Here is a 27,828-nt window from a genome sequence, read left to right on the forward strand (position 1 = left end):
GCCTGCTCCCCACGCTTGTGAGCAGAGACTGAGGGGCCCCGCGCCCTGCTCAAAGGGAAAGCCCCACCCCGCTCCTTTTTGACTGGTCGCAGGAGGTAGGGGCGGGGATTGGAGTCACGGAGGACTGACCCGTGAATTATCGCGAGAGTAGCTTCTGGCCCTGTAAGTGTCAGCGGCGTTTCGTGGTTGGGGGGGCCGCGGGGGGGAGCGGGGTGGTTGTGACGGTGGCCTAGCAGCTTTCTCTTCTGCGCGGGAGGGGAGCTCTGACTCGCAGCCGGACCCCGCCTTCTCGCTGACAAGGCCTCGTTCCCGAGATCAGGCCTGACCTGCTCAAGCCCAGATAGAGTCCGGGAGAAGTGGGGGTAGGGGCCAGGCCCGACACTGGCGCTCGCTGGGGTGCGCTGCCCCCTCTTACTTCGCTCCTGCGGTGTGCGCTGCCCGCTGCTGACGTTTTCCCCGCCGGGGTGGCGGGTGCCTGGCAGGGCCGGTGGTCAGAAGGGGGCTTGCTTCCTCTTCCTCGCCCTCCCAGTCTCGTGCCTGCGGGCCCCAGGGGCCTGGGTGCGGCACAGGGACAGAGCCAATGGAAAATGCAGCGGGGACGTTGGGATCTGCTTGGATCTGCGAATATCCCGATAGTCTCGACTTCGGTAACAAACAATTAGGAACGCAGTAAGCACTTGTGGTTTAATACACAGCTTGCACTATAGGGACGCTTCAAAACGTCAAATGCTGTCCCTCAGAGGGTCCCTTGCAGAGCAAGGAGATCCAACCAGTCCATCCTAAAGGAAATCAGTCCTGATCATTCATTGGAAGGACTGATGCTGAAGCTGAAGCTCCAATACTTTGGCCACCTGATGCGAAGAACTGACTCACTGGAAAAGCCCCTGATGCTGGGAAAGATTGAAGATAGAAGGAGAAGGGGATGACAGAGGATGAGATGGTTGGGTGGCATCACCGATTCAATGGACATGAGTTTGAGCAAGCTCCAGGAGTTGGTGATGGACAGGGAATCCTGGCATGATGCAGTCCATGGGGTCCCAAAGAGTCAGACACGACTGAGCGACTGAACTGAACTTGGGGTTTTTGTTTTGTTTTCGGTAGAAGTTTTTTTTGTCGTTGTTGATATTTTTAATACTAAGAATTGGAAGCATTTTTTTTTTTAACAGAACATTAGCTCCTAGTGTTTAATTCTAAATTTGTGTGTGTGCGCGCGCACGCCGTGTATTGAAGAAAAGCGTGGAAAAAAACCCCAGATCTTAGGAAAATAGTATCAAAAGAGCCACCAGTGTTGTTTCATAGTCCTTAGCTAAAAGGATTGCTGATCTTTATTGTAATTGAGTTGCCAGAGAGATTGAAAATGGAACCAATTTCTGGAATGGAAAGATGGGAAGGACTAGGGAATGGCATGGAAAGGGCATGTTTAGAAATGGATTATTTATATGCAATATTTCCGCCTGTGTAATGGGAATTTTACACATCTGTTGTACCTAAGGTCCCCACACTTAGGGTCTTCCTCTCAAGGATTGTGCTTATTAGGTTGAAGAGCCTACACTGCATATCCCCGTCCTGCCAATGATTTGCCTTGAGGCTTTTAAAAAGTTACTGGACTTCTCTCAGCCTCCTCTGTCAAGGAGATACTTAAAGTACAGAGACTTAGGAATGTGCTTGTCACAGTACCTGGTACCTAGTACACAACAAATGTTGTAATCATTTATCAATTAATGTACTACTCGTATATATTGAGAATATTTGACAGATTTTTAAAAGTAAAGCGAAACAAACCTGATGTCAGTCATTTAGTAGTGTTAGCCAGAAAAAGCAATTAAGGTAGTGGGCCCCAAAGGGAATATCTTTAGGGTCTGATTTCTAAAATGAAAATTGAAAATAGATTTAAAATATGTTTCCTCAGAGAGTTGTAAGAAGTTGGATGTAGAAGTTCTTCCTTGATCAGCAGCTTCCTATGACACTTCTGTGATTTCCTGGTTCTAGCTCATATCCTGTAATCATGGACTTGTTAATGTGACCTTCCAAGCCCCTAACAAATCAACTGGCCAGTCGTCTCAGTAAGTACCTTTCTCTTCCACAGTGCATAGAGATTTGCTTATCATAAAAATGTTGAAGAAATATTAATAGTGCATACTGCTGCTGTGTCGCTTCAGTCTGTCCGACTCTGTGTGACCCTATAGATGGCAGCCCACCAGGCTCTGCTGTCCCTGGGATTTTCCAGGCAAGAACACTAGGATATTATTAACAATTGATGATTTCTATTTAATAATAATTTGCCATTAATATTGTTGAGGAATTTTCCTTCTACTTACCAAGATTTGCATTAATCTAGGTCTTTACAGCCAATGTTTCACTGAATAATCTAGATAGTCATTGATGCTTGTATGTTAGTGCTAAAAATATAAAAGATCACTTTTTCCCAAGCACTTTAATTGTTTTCTTGATTAAAGAATTATTTTTTTGTTTTAGTACTCTTAAAATAACCACAATATTTTCAGTGCAAGATTTTCATTGACTTTGTAAAGTTTTATAAATATCTAATTTTTTATACATTTTTACATATTCTAATTTTTGACATTGTTTTTCAGTGTGGTAAACATCCCAGAGGTATAAGTTAAATGACTTTTATTGATACATGGTTATCTGTATTTTAAAAATTTTATTTGTTATTCATTTTTTTAGGTGATTTCCAAATGATTCACCCGTGAAAAAGTTTTCTTTTTCACTAAATCTGAATAAAAAGTGATTTAAAAAACGAGAAATATTAAATGATCTGTATACTGTCACCCTGCTTATTTAACTTACATGCAGAGTGAAAGTGAAGTGAAGTCGCTCAGTCGTGTCCGACTCTTTGTGACCCCACGGACTGTAGCCTACCAGGCTCTTCCCTCCATGGGATTCTCCAGGCAAGAGCTGGTTTGGGTTGCCATTTCCTTCTCCAGGGGATCTTCCAAACTCAGGGATCGAACCCGGGTCTCCTGCATTCCAGGCAGACGCTTTAACCTCCGAGCCACCAGGGAAGCCAATTAAATGATAATAGTGCTTAATTATATGTGCGTAGCTATAATAAAGTAAGTAGTATGTGAAGGATGATATTTTGGAATCACTGAAGTTTTATGTGTAGTAAATGACAAATATGAAAGTTACTGTGGTTATATTTATCCCGAACCTTTACTGCTCCTGTCTCTGTTCTTGGGGAATAGAGAAGCAAGGCAGCCTCTAGTGGCTACAGTGCGTATTACACATACCATTGAAAGGATAATCCTAGGTTATTTAATAGCCCTGACTAAGTGCCCAGGACTGGGCCGAGTACTGGAGAAAGCCTGTCTTGCTGTCCTGGAATCAGCATGAAGTTATAGAGGCAGACATTACTACAAATAGTCAGAGTCATAGCTGTGTAGTTATAAACTAAAGTAAAGGGTTGAGCTTCTGATTTGGACTGAGTAGTCCCTGAGGAAGTGATGCTCGAAAGTGCCGGGGCGGGACCGACTAAGATCCCACTGTTACTATATGAGAGAACTAGATTTTTGTGTTAGCTATTACAGCTTCAGGGTCAAGGTTCTCAAATAAAATGTTTGATTTACTACTTCAGTAAGCTTTAGGGTAGTGGAAAATTTGTATTATCCTTTAACACAGACACTTTGATACTTTTTACAGAAAAGTTGTGTGACAACAGTGGGGAAAAGGAAGAACATAAGTGTAGAGAGTTATTTGTAAATGCAAAAGAAAGTGAGAAATGATAGAGATATTTCCTTATTAGTGAACATGATAAGGAGAGTACTCAGGTTACCATGGTAGAGAGGAGTATTTAAGTCAATGGGAGCTTCTCTACATCTAGGTAGATACCATATGTACTTTAGTTGTAAACAGAGCTTAAGATCTTACTGAAATGAATTAAAATGAGTTGAAAAATGAGTTAGTTTGCGTAACTAAATATGATACCTGATAGAAGAGTTCTGAGCTAGAGAATAGAAGAAAGAATAAGTGAACAGAATATTATGGGCAGTTTTGTAATAATTTGACAATTTGGATGAAATGGAAAAATGGACAAAAGATACAACTACCAAAACTTACTCAGCAAGTAGTAAATAATCTTAGTATCTCTCTGCATATGAAGAAATTGAATTTATAGTTAAAAACCTTCCAACAAAGGAAACTCTGAGCCATTGATATCCTGTTACACAATAAAGGAAGAAATAGTACTAATTCTACACAAACTCTTCCAAAACATGAAAGGTAGTAACACTTCCAAATGCATTGTCTGACACCAAAACCAGAGAAAGACATTACAAAAAAAAATTATAGTCTAATATCACTAATAAATATTAATTTAAAATGCTAAATATTTTAACAAATAAAATCCAATAATATATAGGAAGGATAATACTTAATGATTAAGTTCAGTTTATTCTGGGAACCCTAGCTTGGTTTAACATTTGAAACTCCATCATTGTAGTTTACCACATTAGGAGACACCACATTAGGAGACCCCACACCAGGAGGCCCCACGCCAGGAGAGACCTCACACCAGGAGAGACCCCACATCAGGAGAGACCCAGCAGCAGGAGAGACCCCACACCAGGAGGCCCCACACCAGGAAAGACCAAAAGAGAAAAACCAGATGGTCTTGGTCCTCTCACAGGAGAGGATCTCACATGATCCTCCCCTCTGACTTCTGCTTTTGTCAAAAGCACTTGACAAAATCTGGCATTTTTCATTCACAACTTTAGAACTGCATATTGAGAGTAAAAGAGAACTTCTTTAATGCAACAAAAGAAATCTATGAAAAAAAAACCTGAAAAACTGACAACTTTAACCCTAAGACTGGAAACACGGCAGGGATTTCTATTGTTTCCACACCTATTCAACATTACACTAGAAGTCCTGGACAGTACAAGCATGAGACATAAATAAAAAGTATATAGATTGATAAGGATGAAGTCCTTTATTCACAGGTGACATAATTTTTCTCCTTGGAAAATCAAAAGGCATCTACGTAAAAACTACTATAACAAAGTTTTTCAGTGTTGCGGAATACAAGGTGAATATATAAAAATCAGCGGTAATTTAAAAACTAAGAAGGGGAAACTGAAATAAATACCATTTACAATAACATCAAAAAGTGAAATATATAGGGATGAACCACAGGGGCATGAGGAAACGTTTGAGGGTTATGAGTATGTTCACTCTCCTGTGATTATTATACACTTTAAATATGTACACAGCTTATGACAGGCCAGTTATGCCTCAATAAAGCAATAAAAATGCTGTGAAGAACATTACTGGGACACTTCAAAAAGTTGGAGTATAAATGGTAGATTAGGTAAAATACTGACATTGAGTTTACTGAAGTTGGTAACCACTGTAGGTACATAGGGGAGTATCATTATTGGCAGAAAATAAACACTGAAGTATACACCCGCCTCCCCCCAGCCCCCACCCCCGCACACACACTCACACACGAGAGGGGTAAGTTAAAGAGATGAGGCAAGGACCAGAGAAAAATGGTAATGTTAGAGATATATGGCTAAGGGGTATATGAATGTTTGTACCATTATTGCAACTTTTCTCTGAACTTGAAGTTGTTTTAAAATAAAAATATTAAAAGTCTGTACTAAAGAAAGTGTTGTCATCTACAGAAATTCCCTGGGTGGAACACAAAATACAATCGCCAACAGAAAAGTTAATTCACTGAACTTTAAGAATTTATAAGTACTGCTCTTTGAAAAACACAGTTAAACAAATGAAAAGGGGGTAAAAGAGGATTAAAAAATGTCCATTACATGCATGTAAAGTAGCTCAACATTATTGATCACCAGAGAAATGTAAATTAAAAGCACAATAAGTTAACAGACTGGACAAAATCAAACAGATTACAATACCAAGTTTTGGCCAATGTAATGGTTATGTTGTTGAGGATATACTGCTCAGTGAAACAAGTCAGTCACAGGAGGACAAATGTGCGCATTTCTCCTTGTCTGAGATAATCCAGAAGATAATCCACCCAATGATGGGTTTGGGGTGTGTTGGGGGAAGAAAGTGGTTGTTCAATGGCTGTAAAATTTCGCTTATGCAAAGTGAATAAGTTGTCGAGATCTGATGTATAACAGTGCCTGTAGTTTGAAATACTGTATTTTACACGTAAAAATTTAAGAGGGTAGATCTTATGTTAAGAACTCTCTCTCTCTTTTTTTTTTAAGTCGCTCAGTTATGTCTGACTCTTCGTGACCCCGTGGACTAGAGCCCGCCAGGCTCCTCTGTCCATAGAATTCTCCAGGCCAGAATACTAGAGTATGTTGCAGTTCCACATCTCCAGGGGATCTTCCCAACCCAGGGACCGAACCCAGGTCTCCCGCATTACCAGCGAATTCTTTACCGTTTGGGCCTCTAGGGAAGCCCTCTTAGCACAACTTGAAAACTTGAAAGCCATGTAGATAAGGCAAGTAGCCGCAAAACAAAGAAGCTTATTGAAAGATGGAGGAAATAAAAAGTGTCCACCAAACGAAGAAGTTTTTCGAGACTGAAAAATGAGGCAGGCAGCTCTAGTCATCAAATAAGTTGAAAACATATTTGTTTGCACTAAGGCTTACCCAGATTTAGTTTTGCTCCCTCTTTCCAGTTTCTCTTGGAGATAGATTAGTTCCTCTGGATATGCTGCTGTACGTTACTTTGGGATTGCTAGTGCACTTCGTGTTCTTCGCCTCCATCTTCGACATTTATTTTACCTCTCCTTTGGTTCATGGAATGATTCCTCAGTTTACGCCCCTGCCTCCCCCAGCAAAACGATTAGTGCTGTTTGTCGCTGATGGCCTGCGAGCACATAAACTCTATGAATTAGATGAAGATGGAAATTCTAGGGCACCATTTGTTAGGTAAGCATGTCAACTGGTACAAAGACATCTCTGGAAATTGTTAGGCTGATACTGTTTATCTCACATTGGGTAGAGGGGTGATGATGAAAAAGAGAGTAGGACACATATGCCTCTGTCTTTGTCATAGAAATTAGCAAATGTGTTTCCTTCTACAGTTACTTCTGTTACTGTGGAAGTTGATACCAGGTAGTCAAAATGCATGACCTTAGCTCCTTGGCCTCACTTGTCCTGATTTCTGAATCCTGGCTTACAACTCAGTATATTATCTTTTTTTCTTTTTTGTAAACTAAGACTGTTCAATTTTTAAGTAATGACAAGCATAAATTTCAGTGAATTGCCAATGACAAATGTATTTAGCTAAAAAATATAAATTTCAATTCAAACTACGTTTTCTGTAAAATAAAGCCTTCCAAATTTACATCACTATGTAATATGATAATTTTGGATTCTGTTAAGTGGCTTTGAAAAGAAATATTTAATTTTTTGGACCTGTGGGGTTCTTGCAATCAATTATTCTTTTTTTTTCATTCATAGCAAGCCCCTCAAAAGCCCTTCCTAATGCTACTGTGGAGAGATTAAAACTCAAATTCAAGGGAAGTTTATCTAAAATTGTCTATCTTTCCCCTGTCCCTACCTGTCATCATTGCTTCCTATCCCTCTACCCTATTTTAATTTTCTTTATAGTACTACTTAGCATGTACAACTTCCACTAAGGCAGGGACTTTGTTTTATACACTACATTATCTCTGGTTCCTAAAACGTAGTAGGCAGTTAATAAATATTTGTTGACTGCTAGAAGAATGAATGAACCTGAAGTCTATGTCAGATTTCCAGGAATAAATTTATGGTGCATCAAAGAAATGCATAATATATTAAAGGATACAAAGAAACAAGCAACTCAGGGCAATAGGAAAATACGAGCAGGAAAATAAGGTTGTCAGGGTTAGGTTCAGTACACAAAAATATGTAACATAAATTTCTATGACTAGTTTAAAAATTGGGGTGATATATTTGGTTGAGTTTCTTAGTCGTCATAGAGAGGAGAGAAATGTAATTCGTCGCAAAGTTAATAACATTAAAATATTCTGGTTGTTAAGGCAAAGATGAGCTTCTCTGACCGCGCCTGTCTCTCCCTGCGGTGTTGTGTGGAGGGCCAAGGGCTCCCCGGTGATGCGCCATGTGTTGTCTGCCATTCTAGCTGCTTCTGAAGCCTTTTTTGGTAGGTTTTCTTTGTTTCTCACTTCATTTTTTAAAAAATACGATCTGATCAAAATGTTTCTCAAGAGAGGTATCCACATTGCTTTATACCTCCCTGTTTTGGCTTGAGTTCAGTTTCCATTATAGAACTGAAGAAGTTAAAAAATATTTCTCTCTTAACATGTGGTGTAATGGTTTTTCAAGCCTTTTACTTTTTATGTATGTATTTTACCAAAGTCTGTTTGGTTATAAGTCAATTAAAAGTATCTAAATCAGCACTTTTAGGTACTTCTCTCCAGAACATTTTGAGAGTTGAGAGTTCAGCTTGAAAACTGTTACAAATGAATCCTGTTTCATAACTTGTTGCTCTGCTGGCCTTTCAACTGCCATGGCATTACTGTTACTTTTGCATTTTTCTCCAGATTTTGCAAATCACCCTTAGACAGCTTAAAGAATGGTGATACATTTTATCAAAAGAAACTTTTGACTTGTTTTAATCTCAAATTTAGAAAGATAATTTAACCCCTATTTGAGAGTATAGCTGGTTCCTCTCAATTTTTTTATTTTGAAAAACTTTTAACTAGAAAATGTTAAAAGGATTATATTATGAATATTCATCTGTATATCCTTAATCTAGATATGACCATTTTAAACATTTTTCATATTTGCATTCTCTGTTCCAACACACACATACACACATATACACACTTAAACTTTAATTATTTTTTCCTGAATAATTTGAAAGCAAAATATTTTAACATTTTACCCCTAAACACTTTAGTGTGTATCTCCTAAGAACAAGGACTTAAACATGATCACAACACCGTCATCACACCTAATAAAATTTAACATTGACAAAGTAATACTTTGTGTATCAGTGATTTCTCATATAACACAACTTTTCAATACTTTGTGACTTAGAGCTGTAGCGTGTATTTTGTTTTGTGATTCTGTGCAGTGGTTGGGTGGTTCCTTGTCTAAGAAAGTTCCTTGGGCTTTCTTATGCCACGGAATCAGTCTGGTGGGAGGAACTAGACTGAGCCCAGCTGGGATCATAAAGATTCCTTCTTAAATTTTGACTCCTTCTTTTGATTGGATTTCTTCTGTGGTGATCTTGTTTTTCTAAAGCCTTAACAGAGCATGTGGTCATAGTGTGTGCTGACTCCTTGTCTGTGATACCTTTCAGGAATGTCATAATGGACGAAGGCAGCTGGGGCATCTCTCACACGCGTGTGCCGACCGAGTCTTGGCCTGGGTACGTGGCCATGATTGCAGGGTTTTATGACGATGTTAGCGCAGTTGCCAAAGGTACTGTCTCTTTAGATAGTTTTATCACATGAAGAGATTGATTGCATAAATATTGCTTCTATAATACTGAATCATGACACAAAGCAAAGTATGTTTTGAGATCCTTTTGACAAGTCATTTAGCTTGCCTAACTCAAACACGCACTGGAACTGACTCAAGAATAAAACTTCAATCTTGTATCATCGTGTCCTGTTGACAGAATATGATTGGGTGGATCTCTGGTTTTCCTAGATGTTAACTCTCAAAAGTTCAAAAGTGATTCTGTATTTTAGTAAGAAGTCAATTAACTGCTGTAAGCTTTTTTTTAAAAAAAATTGTAATATAATACAGATAACAAAATCTGTTGTAAGTTTTGCATTTGTTCTGCAGTTAATCCTCTTTGTTATCATTTGAAAAATACTTCTTCAGGAGCCATACCAATACTTCACCATCTAAATATTACTATTGTCATTGTTTGGTTTTTTTTTCTCAATTACCTGAAGGCTGGAAGGAAAATCCTGTAGAATTTTATTCTCTTCTTAATGAAACCAGGTACACACAGTCCTGGGGAAGCCCAGACATCCTGACTATGTTTGCCAAAGGTAGGAGTCGCTGATTCTATTTCCCCAGATACTAAGTAGGCAATAAATCAATATGGTAATTTAAAATATATACTACATTTTACTGATTATGAGATACATGTTTTGACACATTTAACATCTTTGAAATGAGTATATATTATAATAGATGTGTGAGTTTGATTTTTTTTTCATCTTAGTTGTACTTAAAATGTTGGATTATACAGTTTAAATACCTTGGATTCAGTGAAATGGTATATGATTCTAACATCTGACGGCTTTTTAATCTTGGGTAAGTTAGATAACTTCTCTAAATTTCAGTTTTCTTTTTTGTAAAATGTGATAATAATAATTTCTATCTTATGGGTTTGTTTTGGGCATTAAATCAGTTAATTCATGTGAAATATTGACCAAAATGCTTATTACAATGATTTCATTATGGTGATGATGTTCACTTACTTTGATTATTAAGAAGTTAGTAGATAATCACATAAAGATTTAAATGTTAAAATTTATATTTATAACTTCTATTTTCATGTATTCAAGATCATGCCATTGAGATTTGTTGTATTTGTTATGTTTCTGTGCATGAATCTGCAAGTATGAGAACATCTCTTGATGAGAAAATTCATTTGCATCATTTTCTAGAATCAGCTGGATTCCACTTGAATTTTATGTTATTAAGTGCTTTGTAGTGAGAGCATTGTAGCATTTCACCTAATGAAAAGCTTTGGACCTTTAGCCATGGGTATAATTATACTATAAATGATAACAATCGGAATTATTAAAGATTATTCTATATCTCAAAAGCAAAAGAGATATTCAGAATTTTCTGTATGACAGTCACAGAACATTAGTACGTAGAGCAGGTCCAAAAGCTCACACTGCCTGCCGTCTATATACTCCCTTAGTTCAGTTCAGTCGCTCGGTCGTGTCCGACTCTCTGCGACCCCGTGGACTGCAGCACGCCAGGCCTCCCTGTCCATCACCACCTCCCGGAGTTTACTCAAACTCATGTCCATTGAGTCGGTGATGCCATCCAACCACCTCATCCTCTGTCATCCCCTTCTCCTCCCATCTTCACTCTTTCCCAGCATCAGAGTCTTTTCCAATGAGTCAGTTCTTTGCATCAGGTGGCTAAAGTATTGATGCTTCAGCTTCAGCATCAGTCCTTCCAATGAATATTCAGGACTGATTTCCTTTAGGATGGACTGGTTGGATCTCCTTGCAGTCCAAGGGACTCTCAAGAATCTTCTCCAACGCCACAGTTCAAAAGCATCAATTCTTCAGTGCTCAGCTTTCTTTATAGTCCAGCTCTGACATCCACACATGACTCCTGGAAAAAACATAGCTTTGACTAAATTGACCTTAGCTGGCAAAGTAATGTCTCTGCTTTTTAATATGCTGTCTAGGTTGGTTATAGCTTTTCTTCCAAGGAGCAAAGAGTTAAGCTTTTTTTGGTAGTGGTGAAGATGAAGTTGCTATGGTTTACCAAATTCACCTCCCTACTTCTGACTACAGTTCATAGGACAGGATCAATGCCTTAACTGGAGACAATCCAGTAGAAGTGTTCCATTTCTTACAGTAACTTGCAGTCTCAGATCTTTACTTGGGATTTGAAGAGTAGAATGGTTGAGGAGTGGAACCAGTATCATTAGAGCTTAGCTTGTCATTATTATAAGAGATTGTCATTATTTTATCTCTTCCTTACGACCTTTAAGAGGCTGTCTAACTCAGAAATTCACTAAGTTGATTAGATCCTTAATAAAATCTTACAAGTGTATAAGATTAATATATTTGTTGACCCTTTCAAAGTATTTGGCAATTATCAGTATTTTTTCTCATATATTGAGAAAAATGCATGTATTTTATGAACAAAAGAATTGAAACATTTGAATTTTCTTTTTGGTTGGGGAATTTTGTAAAACAGGTGACTTAATCTGTTTTAGATTGTACCATCCCTAGATGCCGAAATTCTTTGATTAGTTTCATCCTTACTTGAAGACAAACTCTGTTTACTTTTACACTATTGTATACTAACTAGCATTGTGATTTTTTTTCTTAGCATTTTAAATTACAACTCACTTTATCTGTAAAATTGGAAAATGTTACTGTGAGAACAAAAGCAACAGCATATGTTCAAGCATACACCATGGTCCGTGGCATGTCATTAAAAATTTTTCCCCCAAATTTCCTCTTCAGGTGACCTTGGAAACCATATTTTTGTGCACACTTAATGATGCATCCAGTGAGGATTTTGGTGCCCACGATGTAACAAAACTGGACACGTGGGTTTTTGATCATGTGAAGGTATGTGCTGTTGAGTAGCTAACCTGCAGCACACTAGATGTAGGTATTTGTCTAATGTGCACTAGTTGTCTAGTACCTGTACCTAATGTGCTAGAAACTGATTTGTTAATACATGCATCTTAGTTTTTTCTGCTTGGATGAATTTGAAAGTTCCTTACTGTAGCATACTATTTTGAAAAGACTGGATTCTAAGAAATTGCACATTCTACAATAACATACAGGTTTTTAAAAAATAATTTGAAAAAGTAAATCCTTTTCCGTTCCACGCTTCTGACAGTGAAGTGAGCCCTGGATGGGATTCAGGAGCCCCACATTTCATTCCTCGTTTGCTGAATCACCCCAGAATAACCTTCCTGGTCTTTTGTTGACCACAGAACCAGTCTCTTACAAGCAGTGAGGTATGTGAAAGTCTTTTGAATGTTCAAATCTAAGGCATTTATTATAAAATAAGGTAGATATTTTCAATATTTGTAAAGAAAAATTAGATAAGCAAAGAACAAGTTCATAAGTTAATCATAATAAAACATTTGGGTCTCTTTAAGAAATAGAGGGGGGGTTTTTGGACTATTTGTTAGTGACAATCCTCACAGTTTCACCAGGAATCCAATAGAATTTATGTTTTCAAAAATTGTGACAGAATCTCAACTCTTGATATTGGCTGACTCCTATCTATCATTCTCTTCTTTCTCATCTCCAAATTAGACTCATAATTCATCTATTATAAGAGGCATTCATTGACTGACCTTTAGTGATTCTTCTTTTTACCAGTAGTGTCTCTGGACTGACACTGTGGGCTTCTCCATAACAGAGTCATTTTTTATTGTTTGTTTGTAAACAGTTGGTAGGTGCCTGCATATTTATCAGAAATTAAGTGCTCAATATGTTCTTTGATAAACCCTATTTCTTTTCTTAGAATTTTTTTCCTTAAGATTTTCTTTTCTTACTCAAAATGAAAGCGAAAATCTTCAAGTTAGATAAAATCTCTTTACAAAAGTAGCAAATGATTTTGCTAAGTATCACTTCTTAATATAATCAACTTACTTTAGTATTTGTTTCAAGGCCCTTGGCTTCGAACTTCATAAACATAGCTAAAAATGTTCAACATCGTGGATTTGATTCATTGTGGATAAGCAGATATAGTTAGTGGCTGGCTTGATTCTATGCCTTTTTTACCTTATTTCAACACTGCTATTGACCAGAAAAAAAAAATTTCCCTATAATTTCGTAAGATATGATAGAGCATGTACATTAATCAAGTAACAACAAAAATATGAAATCATCCAGAATAAAGAGTGGTGGGAAGGAAAAATATAGGGACTAAGAATATATCTTTAGAAAAGTTCAATCTAAGCTGAACAGTTAGAGGAAGACTTTCCTGTGAGTTTTGAGATAATCTCTGGAGAAGCCTAGGAAACAAAGAAATGGTTGGACCTGGATCGCATATAGAGAAGAGTATCTCAGGCCAACAGCATAATGATAACTTGGGCTCCAAAGGAACTCTGTAATAGAGTAAAAATATTGCTTTAAAGTTTGTTTGTCTCTCAATGAACGATAATGCCAGAAGTAGGCAGCCCAGGATTGATGTAGTCCAAGATTGCCATGGTGGTTCCCCAGTGTCATTAAGATCCGGTCTCTTAAGTGTCTCTTCTGTCCTCAGAGCCTGGACTTAGCTTCTGAGTTGTCTTATGACGGGAGATGCTGGCGTTCCAGCCATTATTTCAGTGTTTTAGGTCAACAATACAAGGAATTGAAAGGGATCTTCTCTTCTACTAAATTAAATTTATTTCAAAAAGATTTTAATAAATAGTTAAATTTATTTCAAAAGGCACATTGTCTTTTGACTGAAGTGTTTGATTTCTGTCTCATTGGCCATAACCAAAAAGGCATAGACAGGTAGCTGTGGGAGAGAGTAAGAAATATGTAGGTTTTAAGTTTGAAGCACTGACATGTTCCCATAAAATCAGAAGTTTTACTTAGAGAAAAAGGGAGAATGCATGCACTCTCCCACAGTGCATAGTAAATATTTAAGTACAAGAAGGAACGAGTGCCTTTGAGCTAAGAAAAAAAATGGGAGTTGGTGGGCATAATTATACTAAATATTGGGAGTGGAGAGGAAGCTAGGAGTGTATTTCACCTCTTGTGTGCAAAAGACCAACTTTTTAAAAGGCAGTGGAAATCTATCAGGTTGAGCTCTGCAAGATTAGTGTTTCATGGTTTCCCAGATCTTGTGTCCACGTCTGAATGACCAGCAGTTTTTACAAAGCTGAGTAATATCAGTCATGAAACAGATTGTAAATTCGACTCCACTCAGTTGCTAAGTTTTTTTGTTTCTTGTCAGCTTCTCAGTTACATCTTTAGAATATAAGTCCTTTCTCTTGAAAAACTTCCCATTTCTATCTAGATTTAAAGTTTCTTAGGGGCTAATTAGAATGTATGTGAAAGCTAGGGCGTCATTTTATGCTTTTAAGGATGATTATGTATATTTATATTTAATTTATATTTATTTATATTTAATTTCATTTGTATTCCTTTTTTTTCCTTCTATTCAGAAATAGGTAGTTTCTCTAATGGCACCATGTATATGTTTTTAATGTTTGTAATAATGAAGAGTTAGTTGAAGGAATACTTCAGACTTTTATTGGAAAGTTAAATACCTTGTTAAAATTAACATCTTATATAGTTAAAGACATTTATGTGAATAATAATTATATATCTGGTAATCAGGTGACTTAAAAGTACTTTCCATAGGTACTTGCTTATATGTTCATGTGTATGTAAGTACAGGATGAATCCTTTTCTTAGAGGGCTATATGAATCCAGCTTATCATTGTGAAATTAATCATTTTTCATCTGTATTTCCATTTGTTATGTGGACATTTTTCTATCATACCTTGTGAAGCACAGATTTGAGTCTTGGGACGGTAGAAATAGGCTATTTGCAATGTTCCGAGTGAGAGATTATGGTTGAACTTGGGTGCTAACACGGGACAAGAAGCAGGAAAACATTTTAAACTCATAAAGCATTCCTAAATTGTTGCCATTAGTGCTATTTGATTGTTGGCTCATGTCAAAATAGTTCTCCAGTATTATTAGAACTTCATGAAATTGAGATCCCCTTTCTATCAGCTTTTTTCAGCCTAATTATAACACGGAAGATATCTCACTTGTTTTTTGAATATAGATGCCTGAACTGACAAGTACTTTGTGTTGGTAGGTCCTGAGGACAAATTTAAACAAAATAGGACAATTTAATTTGTTAGTTCTGTATAAGTTTAATTAAATGTTTTCATTGGAAGTACTTTTTAAATAAAATTAATGAACTAGAAAATTTTAACTGATTTGTTACATATAGGAATTCTTTCATGCTGCCAGAAACAACCAATCTTTGTTTTCTAAAGTAAATGAAGACAAAATAGTTTTCTTCTTACATTTATTAGGAATAGACAGATCGACCATCATCAAGGTAATTTTAACACTGTGTTTAATTTCATGGTTTTGAGGGAAATACCTGTTCTGTTTGAACTTTTAAAGTACTGTAATGTTTTCTTTGTGATGATCACAACAGAACTTATCTTTTGAATAACTCTGAAGTAGAATACATTCTAATTTACATGATATGTAGTATGATATTGTGGCTAAAATCACATGTGCTGTGACCACACTACACACTAATATAAGTAAAATATGTTCTGTACGTGTATTCCATATTACTCATTTATCAAAGCAGAGAGAAAAAGATTATGTTTTAGAAGGATTTTAATAAATTTTGAAACAAAAAGCATTTTTATGGTGCTAGTATTTAATATCACAAAAAGATGTAACTAACTGTTCCTTAGGTTCCATTTAATCAGTGCTATATCTAGCAGATAATATATAAAGTTTTGTATTCTATATTTCAGTAGCACTCCTTATATAAAGCAGCAACTGTTTCTCTCACTTTTGCAAAGCATAAGATAGGAAGAATTCATATTATACTTTTATTTTTCATTTTGGATTAGATTTAGATTAGTCTAACTAACAGTAAAGTCTATTAACGTCCAGTAATGAATACCTCATGCTTCTCTTCTTTAACACAATGCATTGTCTTAAGTAATAAAACTTATACAAAATCACTCCTTGTTCACTTGTATGGAAAGCTTAAAGATAGTTTGTTCAAAATGTATTATATCATATCACAAACACACTAAAGAATGAAAATATTCTATGGTTGAAACAGTGATACTTGTTTGATAAATGTGGCAAGAGCAACATAGTTTACATTATTAGAGACATGAATTTAAAAGTCATCATTGTTGCATTTGAGACTTAAAAAAGCATTCATGAAAATCTATTTGCTAATCAATACTTTTTTAAAAAAATATTTTTGAAAATGATTTCAGATTGTTTTACTTCTTTAAGAGAGGAAAAAAATTTTTTTAACGATCTACAGAGCTCTGATTGAAAAACATTAAGGTTGAAATCTAAAAGTATTTTAGGAGTTACTGACTTTATCATAAATTTGTGTCAAATAAATTGGATTTTGTCAAATTAATGTAATTAATATAATTTAATTTGCTCTCTTAAACAGGGACTATTCAGACAATATTAAATTAGTTGATAAGGAATTCAAAGAAATTGAGTCTACTGTTAAAGATTTTTATGGAAATGATGGGAAAACAGCATTTATCTTTACCGCTGACCATGGAATGACAGACTGGGGTTAGTCTGTCTCTAAGTGATACAGACTTTATGGTTAAAGTAGTGGTAAATATAGCTTGCAAATATTTTAGGGTATTGAAGAGGATTAGATGTCTTAGTATATGCAAAGTGTCTAGCACATAATAGTATGTATAAAATGTTAGCGTAAAGAAGACTGATCTTATATAATCTTTCTTCTAACTATGAAAGGAATATATTCTCATTTGACTTCCCAGGTGGCACAGTTGATAAAGAATCCGCCTGCCAGTGCAGGAGACAGGAGACACGGGTTCAGTCCCTGGGTTGGGAAGATCCCCTGGAGTAGGAAATGGCAACCCACTCCAGTGTACTTGCCGGAAAAGTTCCGTGGACAGAGGCTGGAGGGCTACAGTCCACAGGGTTGCAGAGTCGGACACAGCTGAGTGTGTGCATGTGTGCACACCCACCCACACACACACAGAGACAGAGAAGAACTCCCCAAACCCACATTTATCTACCTAGAAGTAACTGTATGTGATGGCATAGTGCATGAGTTTAAGGTGGTGTTGCTGCGGGAGCTAGGGCTACTGACTTTGTCCACTAGAGGAGACTGTCCACTCTACCAGACTCCCAAGGCAGACACAGTGTGTGCCCAGAGAGCAAATCAAGGCAAAGCTGAGACTTGGGTCCCCGAATCACAGTGTAGAATTCTGATGAGTGGGTCCCACTTTATAATGGGGTTTTGGCTACACCAGCCAGAGTGGCCGGGAAGAAAAGCAGACCGAGACCCTGCTATCCTCTTCAGAGCAGAGCTGGCCTTGACTGCCCACCCCAAACCTGGCGACTACTCCCCAGAGGAGCCTTCCCTGTGGTTTCTGCCTTCAGTCCCACTCTGGTGGCATCTCCTCCAAGCCTTAGTCGTTATGATTCTTAATCTTCTTTCAACCAGAGTCACTCCACGGGTGTTCTGGTTTTTCTTTTTGCCTGTTTGTTGTTGATGCTCTGACTTGCCTTGAGAATATTTTAAAACTAATTGTTAAATAGAGATGCAATCTTTTGGGAGTGTGGTGGCAGAAATTAGCTCTTTATGGGTCAACTCTTTAGAACCAAGTATTAAAAAATATTTAGGTATAGGTTAATCAGGTATAGGTTCATCTTTTTATACTCAACGTTGCTCTTTGTGCCTTATTTGTAGGCTCCCATGGAGCTGGTCATCCTTTAGAGACTTGTACTCCTTTTATCACTTGGGGAGCTGGAATCAAGTTTCCCCAAAAAGTGTCAGCTCAGAAATTTGATGACTCATATTTGCAAGGTAGGAATGCTTACCTTTATTGTTTTTATGAATGTGACATTTTAAAATCAAAAGTTTAATTTTTAAAAATGACTTTTCAAATTATAGCTTTCATTTTTTTATTTCTGACATTACTATTTCTGTGTATTACTTTTGTATAGTTTATATTATTTCATTTATGATATTCAACTTAAAATACACATTATTCTTTGCCTTATGAAAGTTCAAGTGTACTATTCTTTTTTCACAAACTTTATTACTCTAGGACTCAGGTTAAACCTTTGGCTTAAATCTTACCTGCAAAGACTATCAATCAGATAAGCCACATTTATGTCACAATTTACATTTCAAAACTGAACAGATTTTGCCTTGTCTCTAGTACTTTTGAAGGCCTTCTCTGTTGCGCAAGCCTCTTTGTTTCTCAATCCATGATAAAAAGGAATTTCTTTCTTTTTCCTTGGAGCTCTGGTTCTCTTGTAAGGTAAGGGTCTTTTTAGAATTTCAGAGCTTTTACTAATTGGACAAAATAAATTCCTCCCAAATGTCCTTCTCTAGATTAGTTGTGTCGACTCATTCAAAGTACTTGTTGAGAATACAGATTTTTTTAAAATTACAGATTTCTAGACCTTATCACTAGATATTTTGATTCCATGAGTCTGGGTAAGGCCTGGAAATTTTCTTTTTAAAACCTTCTCCAGGGATGTGAACTCATAGCTGTATTAGTTGTTTCTGCTAGAAGACTTTTGGGTTTGTATAATAAAGTTTTCTTACGTATTCTTTTTTTAATTTTTTGGACATGTAATTCTCATACTATAAAATTCATGTTTTAAAAGTGTGTAATTGAATTTTTTTTAGCATATTCACATGATTTTGCCTCTACTGTGCAATTTCATTGCTCTCCCCCACCCCACAAGAAACCCTTATCCATTAGCAGTCACTCCTTACTCCTCTCGCCATTGTATGTATATATCATATTTTGTTCAATCATCTTATGGACATTTGGGTTGTTTCCCACATTTGGGCTATTATTACAATGATGCAGTGAACCTTTGTATAAAATTTTTTGTGTGGATATGTGTTTTTATTTCTCTTGGGTAGATTCCTACGTGAGTAATAACAGGTCATATATTCCTTACGTTTTATTTTTTGCAAACTGCCAAACTGTTTTCCTAAGCAGCTGCATCATTTTGTATTCCTATACTCTGTTAAATAGATTACTTTTGTTGTTTAGTCACTCAGTCATGCCTGACTCTTTGTGACCCTATGGGCTGTAGCCCGCCAGGCTCCTCTGTCCATGGGGTTTCCCAGACACGAATACTGGGGTGGGTTGCCATTTCCTTCTCCAGGGAATCTTCCTGACCCAGGAATCAAACCCATATTTCCTGCTTGGCAGGCGGGTTCTTTGCCACTGAGCCACCTGGGAAGCCCATTAAATGGATTAGATTGGGTCTAAGTAGAAGCTAGGTTAAATGGGATGTTTGTACTTAGGAAACAGAACTTTATTTTGGCAGTTGATTTCAACCCACTTCAGTATTCTTGCCTGGAGAATCCCCATGGACAGAGAATCCTGGCGGACTGCAGTCCATGGGGTTACAAAGAGTCGGACATGACTGAGCTGCTAAGCACATACTACTTTCACATTTGGGATTAGTGGTGGTAGGAGCATCAGAGCTAAAAAATTTCATGTATTTTGCAAGCAGCTGCCATTACAAAAAAAAGAACAGCTTGGATTGACTAACGGACGGACGGTCGGCCGCCATAGTGACTCCCTGGAGCGGGACTGTCACTGCAGTCATGTGGCACTTGTTATCGTTGTGCCTTTTGCTTCCATCTTTCCTTCCTTAGCCTTTTGATGTTTTGAATCAATTATCCCCTAATGAGCATTTTGGAAGTTTAATAAACTATTACAGAAAATATCAAATATATATTATTGAGTTACTCTTTTAAAACTCTAGTTTAAAAAAGTTTGCCACTCTGCCTTTTTAGCACCCTCATGGTTCATACTTGGCTTAAAATTGACTGTCCCAATACTTTCTTTTTCCATTGACCACCTGTAATAATAAAATAGCTTCTTTTTTTTTTAATTCTTAACATCAGCACTTATGTTTATTTGTATCTTTCAGAATGGAAGTTGGAGAACTGGAAGAGACAAGATATTAATCAGGTGTTCATTATATTTAATCATGTTCAAATTTAATTTTCTCTCCTATAAGAAGTTTAGAATAAAAAAATCTGGGAAAGAAAATTGTATTAAAGATGATAAAAGATTTTTCTAAAACATTTCAGTTACTAAGAGAAATCCTGCTAGTGTGAATATTTTCACCCCGAGTAATCTTTCTTTGGGCAAAATAAAGCAGCCTCAGATAAAACTGAAAGAAGAAGACTTCCTCCAAATAACACTGGCTAATTACAGAATTATTATGCAAATTGAAATGTGCATGCCTGTTACTTTTGTGTGACTTTTTTGTCATGGTTGCTTTTGTCATGGTTTGCTCAGTTGCTTTCAGCACAGATCTAATAAAACCCCACTATGGGTTTCCTTTCTGTTAGTGTGTCAGTTACTGTTTCTTCTTTATTAAAGCAAGTTTTATCTTTAATTCTACCCCAAAATTTTTACAAACGCAGTGGGGAAAAAGTGACAAGAGTATATAGATTAGAAACCTTACATTATAGGCATCCTTACATTGTAGGAAACCTTACCTTACAGGAAAATGCCTGGCCAGTCTAGTAGAGTTAGACCAGTAGCATCACCTGTAAATAGGAAGCACAGAATTTTCTTGTTGAGGATATGCTATGTAGACAGCTGTCTTCCAAGTGAAAGGCATGGTGTCATTGGTGTGTGTCCTCCAGAATGGCAGGAATATCTTACACCTCCTCCAGGTCACCTCACATGTTCACCTCAGAAGCTGGCTTTCCTTACTGTGGAGGATAAACCAAGCTCTGGGGTCTCATTTTCAGCTGTGTGCTCACAGAAGCCTTTTCTTTCTCAGCATATTAAGAATGGTCTCATCTCTCCAGATGAATGCTTATTACCCAAGCAAATGAAAATGTATAGAATCAGATAGCAGTCTATTAATTTGCAATAAAAATCACTGTCAGGGGGATGGGACTATCTTGAAGTTCATAAAATAAGAGCATATATTATTTATAGCCAGACTGGATCATAATCAAAAACTGAATGCTATTACTCTCTGAATACTGCTTCAGATCTACATTAGATGAGAATTCTGTATTCATTCCTTCTGCCAGCGTTGTTATGTGTTTGCAGTATATTTAAGCACTGTGCAGACATTAACACTAACATTCCACATTAATATATTAACATTAAACTTCATGAGACAGCTGTAATGGTGAATAAAAAGGAGACACAGTCCCTCCCCTAGGAAGCTTATAGTTTAGGAATAAGATAAATTTTACATTTATCTTTACTTATCATACAAATAAATGTAAAATTATAGCAGTGATAAGTACATCAGAAGAGACCTGGGAAGCCATGAGGGTATAGAGCAGATCTATCTGGTGGGCTGTGTGGTCAGCAAAGGTTTCCTGAGAAACTGAGGCTTGAGCCGAGACTGAAGCCTGAGTAGAAGTTGCCAGGCCAGGGCAGGAGGCGGGGAGCTTCTCAGTTCGAGGAGCAGCTTGTGCCCAGAGGTCTGGGAGGGGGTACATGGCATTTCAAAGGATCCTGAAGAAGGCGGCTGAACAGAGCACAGACACCGTGGTTTAATGGGAGGCAGACACTGGACGCGCAGGGCCTTGTGGGCCTGTGGAGTTTATCCTTAAGTTTGGGGAAGCCCTCCTAGTGTTTGAAGCCTGGGGAGTGATGTGATCTGAGGTTTTACGGCAGGATCTTCTCTATGTTGGAGAATAGTTCAGAGGCCAGCATTGGAGGCTGGGGAAGGAGAGGATGCAATCAGGCAGCCAGGGGTGTTGTCAGTTTTCTGTGAGATGGGGCTTGGTAAAGAGGGTGTAGATGGTGAAAGTGAGACAGACTGAGAGCCTGGGACAAAACTCCAACTTTAAATGAGGGCTTGAGAAATCAGCTCTGAATGTTCACTGGAAGGACTGATGCTGAAGCTGAAGCTTCAGTACTTTGGCCACCTGATGAGAAGAGCTGACTCATTGGAAAAGACCCTGATACTGGGAAAGATTGAGGGCAGGGGAAGGGGACAACAGAGGATGAGGTGGTTGGTTGGCATCACTGGCTTGATGGACATGAGTTTGAGTAAACCCCGGAAGTTGGTGATGGACAGGGAGGCCTGGCATGCTGCAGTCCATGGGGTTGCAAAGTGTCAGACACGACTGAGTGACTGAATGAGCTGAACTGAGAAAGTAGAGATTGGAGACACTCTAATGGTGGGGTTACAGAGACCCAGAGGGAGTGGTCTGCACAGTGCCGAGTGGTCACATCATTATAATCACAGCAGCGTCTGCAGCAGCTGGTTAGTGCAGGATTATTACACACCAGTACATTATAAATTGTCTCATTCGATCGTGTCGTAATTCTGTAAGGGAGAAACTTTTATTTATTTTTTAACTGACAAGGAAAACTGAAGCATTGGGGAGTTGAAATAACCTGCTCAAGGTCTCAAAGATCACAAGCGAAGTGTTTGTAATTGGGCATTCTGACAGCCAAGCACTTGACTGCCTGAAACATTATCAAGACTAATACAAAAGCAATCAATTAGATGTAGAAAATGGAGGTTTTTAGTTCTGCAGTGAGCACAGCCTAGAGGATGATAAAGAGTCAGAACAAGTTAGAGCTGCCTGAGGACGGATGGGGAGGTGAGGCCATGGAGACCGGAAGCGTGGATGGCTCTTCTGAACACTTGGACCTGGAGGGGGCTCTCCAAAGCCGTGCTTGCGGACTTGTGTCTAAAGAGACTCTTATCCTGCTTGATGTGTTTTTCTAGATTTCACTGTCTGGCCAACCAAGCTCCTCCTGCTGTATTCTTTCTTTAATATATATGTGTGTATATATATAAATCTCGTTGAAGTCTACTTTTGCTGTTTATTTTCTGTCTAGTAAGCATCCTTGTCATAATACCCCAAAACTGTTACATTAGGTGGTCAAGCTCTTAGCTTGTAGAATAAGTAACTTTTTTGTTTTATATATTTTACGTTGGGGGCTCCTAGTGGTTTCAAATTGAGGTTTTCTTGAGTTCCTGTACCTCTAGCAAATGACATTTTTTTAGAGATAGAGATCAGTATCAGCTGTGTATGGAATAAGTATTTGATGATAATGGATTAAAATGGATATCATGGTTATCTTTCAAAATCCAGTTATACAAATTAAATTACTTGATGTCCTTGTTGATCTGTTGCCATCTTAGATTTAACTTCTTCTGTTTGCAGGCTGAATTTGCATCATTGATGGCCGCTCTTATTGGAGTTCCCTTCCCTCTTAATTCAGTGGTAAAGAGTACAATTTTCTTATCAACTCTCAGAATAAAAGAAAAATTATCATACAGTAAAATTTACTTTTTATGTGTTTCTGAATCCATTTAAAGAAAATTTATTACAAAGATATTGCTGGTTTGCTAAATCAGTGCTCCAGAGACCCAGGACAAAGAAACTCACTGCGGTTCTGTGGCAGAGCCAGTCTGCAGGGTTACCGACTCACACTGTGCCTCTTGTACTGTCTGTTCCTTGACCCTGAAGCTTCAAATTCCAGTGTTTATTAGCATTTGAGTGGTCCAGCCTGGATTACTTGTCTACCCTTCGGTATGGGAAGTCAGGGGACCTCATTAGACTCACTATGCTCCATCTAATATCTCAGCTCACCAGTGGAAATGTTTTTAAGATAGGAACTGGATGCTGAAAAACTACAAGACAAACAGAATGCATTCCCATCAGCCATTCTTTCTAGCCCTTCAAGTCAAAGTTTAAAAAAATAATATCATCTGCCTCGGAACCCTGAGTCATCTGACCCCTGTAGTCATAAATGTGTGTCTATGTCTATAGCTGAAACGAAAGTTTCACAAAACATCCTCACTTTTAAGTATAGTATAATAGTGTGGAGCTTCCCTGGTAGCTCAGTTGGTAAAGAACGTGCCTTCAGTGCAGGAGAACCCAGGTTCGATCCCTGGGTCGAGAAGATCCCCTGGAGAAGGAAATGGCAAACCACTCCAGTATTGCCTGGAAAATCCCATAGACAGAGGAGCCTGGTGGGCTACAGTCCATGGAGTCGCAAGAGCTGGGCACGATTTAGCAACTAAACCCTAATAGCATACTCCTATTTTTCTTATGTCTTTCTTTTTTTTTTAGTGTGCTGGCTGTGGCCCACCATAGTAGCTTTGTGTGTGTGCAGAGCATTTAGTTCACTGCCTGCCGTATAGTAATCTTTTTATAAATGTTAGGTTTTATTAGACTTAATTCATCTCTTTTGCTTTATTTTATTATATCTATTTTGTGAGAAAAGTAGTAGAACATTTTTCAGTTACGATTTAAAAAAAGATTTTTTAATTATTCCAAGAATTTATTTGTCCATGTCTTATCTCTATTGCTTCCCTTGTAAGTTTGTTTTGTTTTATAAGAATAACCTGAGCTTTGTTAGTACTAATATTAAACCAGTGTTTGTTATTTACAGGGAATCATTCCTGTGGACATGCTTAATACCTCTGATCTCTTCAAAGCAGGGAGCATGTTTACAAATGCAGTTCAGATTCTTGAACAGTTCAAGGTAAAACAAGACCACACACAAATATGGACATGATTCCAATTTTAAAACTGAATATATTTTGTGAAAATACTTGATTTTGTATTTGAAGAAATTATTTTCGTAATGTATTATCTTTAAATTATCTGTACCTGACTAGCGTCCTGCAGTTCCACATTTCTGAGGTACAGTTTTCATGAATCAGTTTGAGGGTGTAAAATTAGCGCTGAGGAGTGTCCCTAACTGTTAGAGTACCACATGTGCTTATAAAGACTGCACCAAGTCTCTGTTGATGGAATTTGCCTTGTAGAAGTAGTTATAGAGATTACAACATTTCATGTTGTTCTGTGTATGTTATTATTTGCATTAAGAACGTAAAGAAATGACCGTTTGACTGAAACTTTGTTATTCATAATAGTGTTAATGCAGCATAGCTTATTTTGTTTCCTAAGAGTTAAAAAGTATAGCTTAATTCTATGACAGTTTTTTTTTTTGCAGGTTTGATATGCTTCATTCTCAGCTTATTGTAATGGTACTATATAGCATTAACATTTTCTTTAAATATTTATGAAGTAGGATAGTAACCCAAAATTCCATTTATTTCTATCACTGAAGAACCATTTTAATGGATATTTGTATTTCAAAATGAAATTAGTTCATTTTTTTCTCTTTTCTAATATAAAATATTTTCACGCTTGGTTCCCAGGTAAAAATGACTCAGAAAAAAGAAGCTACTTTATCATTTTTGTTTACGCCATTTAAGTAAGTCTCTTATGTTTTTTATTAACTTGTAGGAAAGAATTTTTCACTGAGTTTGAAGCTTGACACAATAGATTAGGTACTTAGAAAATTTGTCTTTTTTGTGTACATTAGTGTCATTTTCCAAATGAAAGCCTCTTCTATTGTCTTACAAATAATGAACCAGATGCTGTATACCTTTGAGTGGCTCATAGAGGAGATACAGGGGTGCAGAAAGACAGGAAGCATGAAGGAGATAAACTCAGCAGGGCTTGACTGGGAAGGGGCGCAGGCTCTTAGCCTGGCTGACTGGGGAGATGTTCATGCCATTCTGGCTTATAGAAAGAGAGGAGAGCTGGCGTGAGAGGTGAGGCTGAAGGCTACTGAGCTCAACTTGCATTTGAAGATACAGGAATTAGTTAGAAATAGGGATTTGGATCTCAAGATAGAGATCAGTCATGTCTGACTCTGGGACCCCATGGACTGTAACCCTCCAGGGCTCTTCTGTCCATGGGATTCTCCAGGCAAGAATGCTGGAGTACTTTGCCATTTCCTTCTCCATATAGCACTGGAGGTCAATCCTAAAGGAAATCAACCCTGAATATTCACTGGAAGGACTGATGTTGAAGCTGAAGCCCCAATACTTTGGCTACCTGATGCAAAGAGCTGACTCATTGGAAAAGACCCTGATGCTGGGAAAGATCAGGGCAGGAGGGGAAGGGAACGATTAAGAATGAGGTGGTTGGATGGTATCACTGACTCAATGAACATGAATTTGAGCAAACTCAGGGAGATAGTGAAGGACAGAGAAGCCTGGCATGCTATAGTTCATGGGGTTAAAGAGTCAGACAGACTTAGCAACTGAACAACGACAATAACATAGCACTAGTGTAATAGTCATGAACTAGAAGCTTTTACCCTCAGAATCATGTAATTATGATTCACCATGGCAGCCTGCTTCTGTGTGTGTGTGTAGGAGAGCAAAAGCAAAGCAAAATTAGGATTTTGCAAGTCAAAATTAATTATATAATATGATAATATATATAATAATGTTAATGAAATATTATATTAATTATATATGTCAAAGGTAGAATTATCATTTGAATAATGTCCCTAGTTGTAAGGTTATCACATATGCTTATAAAGAGTATAAGCTAAGTCTTTATCAATTAGAATTAGAGTTAGAATTCTAATCCTCCAGTTAGAATGTGTCCTATATCATTTAGATATCATATGCATCTGTTTATTAATAACATAGTAGTATAGTCAGACCATAACAAAATAAAGAAATAAATGAATAAGAAATATTTTACCAATTCTTGGTATGAAGAAGATACACAGGACGTTGAAAATAAGTCACCTTAGATCAGCAGCTTTATCAGGGAGATGCTCTTCTGCAGGAGGTTCAAGCGCGTGTTGCCTGTCTTCTTCCCCTCGGCCGGGAGCTGACCGTGACCTTGCCCTTCCCTGAAGCTTAGCACCTGCCCGGGAGCCGCTGCTAGCTTTGTGTCAGCTGGGGGCCTGACAGAAGGGCTGATTCTCATCCATTGGCTCACCCATCCTGCCTGCAAACTTGTCTCACTGAAAAGCACCATTTATCGAAAGCCTGCAGCATGACCAAAAAAGCCCCAAGATAAAATAAAAAATTAACTTATGAGGAAATAGATAGTTGAAGGAATAGCAAAGGACTAAAAATATTAAAATCTTGAAATCCTCAGAAGTATCTGAGAAGCTGTTTTATCTATAAAACAAAAAGTGGCACAAACTTTACAAAAGGAGGAATACAGGGGTGCATTGTTTAAAAATGGGAAATGTGTCTAAAACCTCATGGAATGATAAATTGTACAGGGATGAGCCAGAGGGGAGGCCAGTCTTCCAAATTAGAAGAGCAAGTAGACCTCAAATGAAGTGAAATGAGTTTTCAGTAATATATGGATTGATGAGGAGCTAAGGAAACCCTGGAAGGCCACATTTCTTCACCCCTCTTGCGGTGGAAACTTTAGGAAAAGGAAATGTTTCAAACTGTACAAGAAAGCACGCTTGCAACGTGCAGCAATGGAAGACGTGACGCGATTTGGAACAATTGAGGGAGACGGCTTGATCAGAGCAGACACAGGGAGGGGTTCATTTCTGTACTGGCAAGCTGAGAGTTGAGAACGGTTGGGCAGGAATTTACTGGTTGTCATTATGCCCCTCTGTACTGTTTATTATTATTAAAAATTATATGTGTGTGTG

General features: G+C 37.6%; 1 protein-coding gene across 6 annotated transcripts; it reads left to right on the top strand.

Annotated features, from left to right (window-relative positions):
* Nucleotides 1-194: 194 nt before the first annotated feature.
* LOC122446568 (GPI ethanolamine phosphate transferase 1-like) lies at nucleotides 195-27,828 on the top strand. 6 transcript variants are annotated; one of them, XM_043476964.1, is made up of 10 exons: nucleotides 195-647; nucleotides 1,990-2,063; nucleotides 9,262-9,383; nucleotides 9,866-9,964; nucleotides 18,102-18,218; nucleotides 20,321-20,361; nucleotides 23,553-23,612; nucleotides 24,787-24,879; nucleotides 25,562-25,617; nucleotides 26,994-27,828. In XM_043476964.1, the coding sequence occupies exons 1-10, from the start codon at nucleotides 588-590 to the stop codon at nucleotides 27,040-27,042; spliced, it is 771 nt and encodes a 256-aa protein (XP_043332899.1). In that variant the 5' UTR covers nucleotides 195-587; the 3' UTR covers nucleotides 27,043-27,828. The 6 variants fall into 6 exon arrangements, 1 of the variants encoding a protein (XP_043332899.1); XR_006270905.1 differs by lacking the exons at nucleotides 195-647; nucleotides 23,553-23,612; nucleotides 24,787-24,879; nucleotides 25,562-25,617; nucleotides 26,994-27,828 and adding exons at nucleotides 6,207-6,878; nucleotides 7,976-8,097; nucleotides 10,141-10,232; nucleotides 12,143-12,250; nucleotides 12,528-12,648 and having other exon boundaries at nucleotides 1,104-2,063; nucleotides 9,262-9,330; nucleotides 20,321-22,343; XR_006270906.1 differs by lacking the exons at nucleotides 195-647; nucleotides 23,553-23,612; nucleotides 24,787-24,879; nucleotides 25,562-25,617; nucleotides 26,994-27,828 and adding exons at nucleotides 6,207-6,878; nucleotides 7,976-8,097; nucleotides 10,141-10,232; nucleotides 12,143-12,250; nucleotides 15,603-15,713 and having other exon boundaries at nucleotides 1,104-2,063; nucleotides 9,262-9,330; nucleotides 20,321-22,343.

Source organism: Cervus canadensis, chromosome 8 (assembly GCF_019320065.1).
Source record: "Cervus canadensis isolate Bull #8, Minnesota chromosome 8, ASM1932006v1, whole genome shotgun sequence".
NCBI lineage: Eukaryota > Metazoa > Chordata > Mammalia > Artiodactyla > Cervidae > Cervus > Cervus canadensis.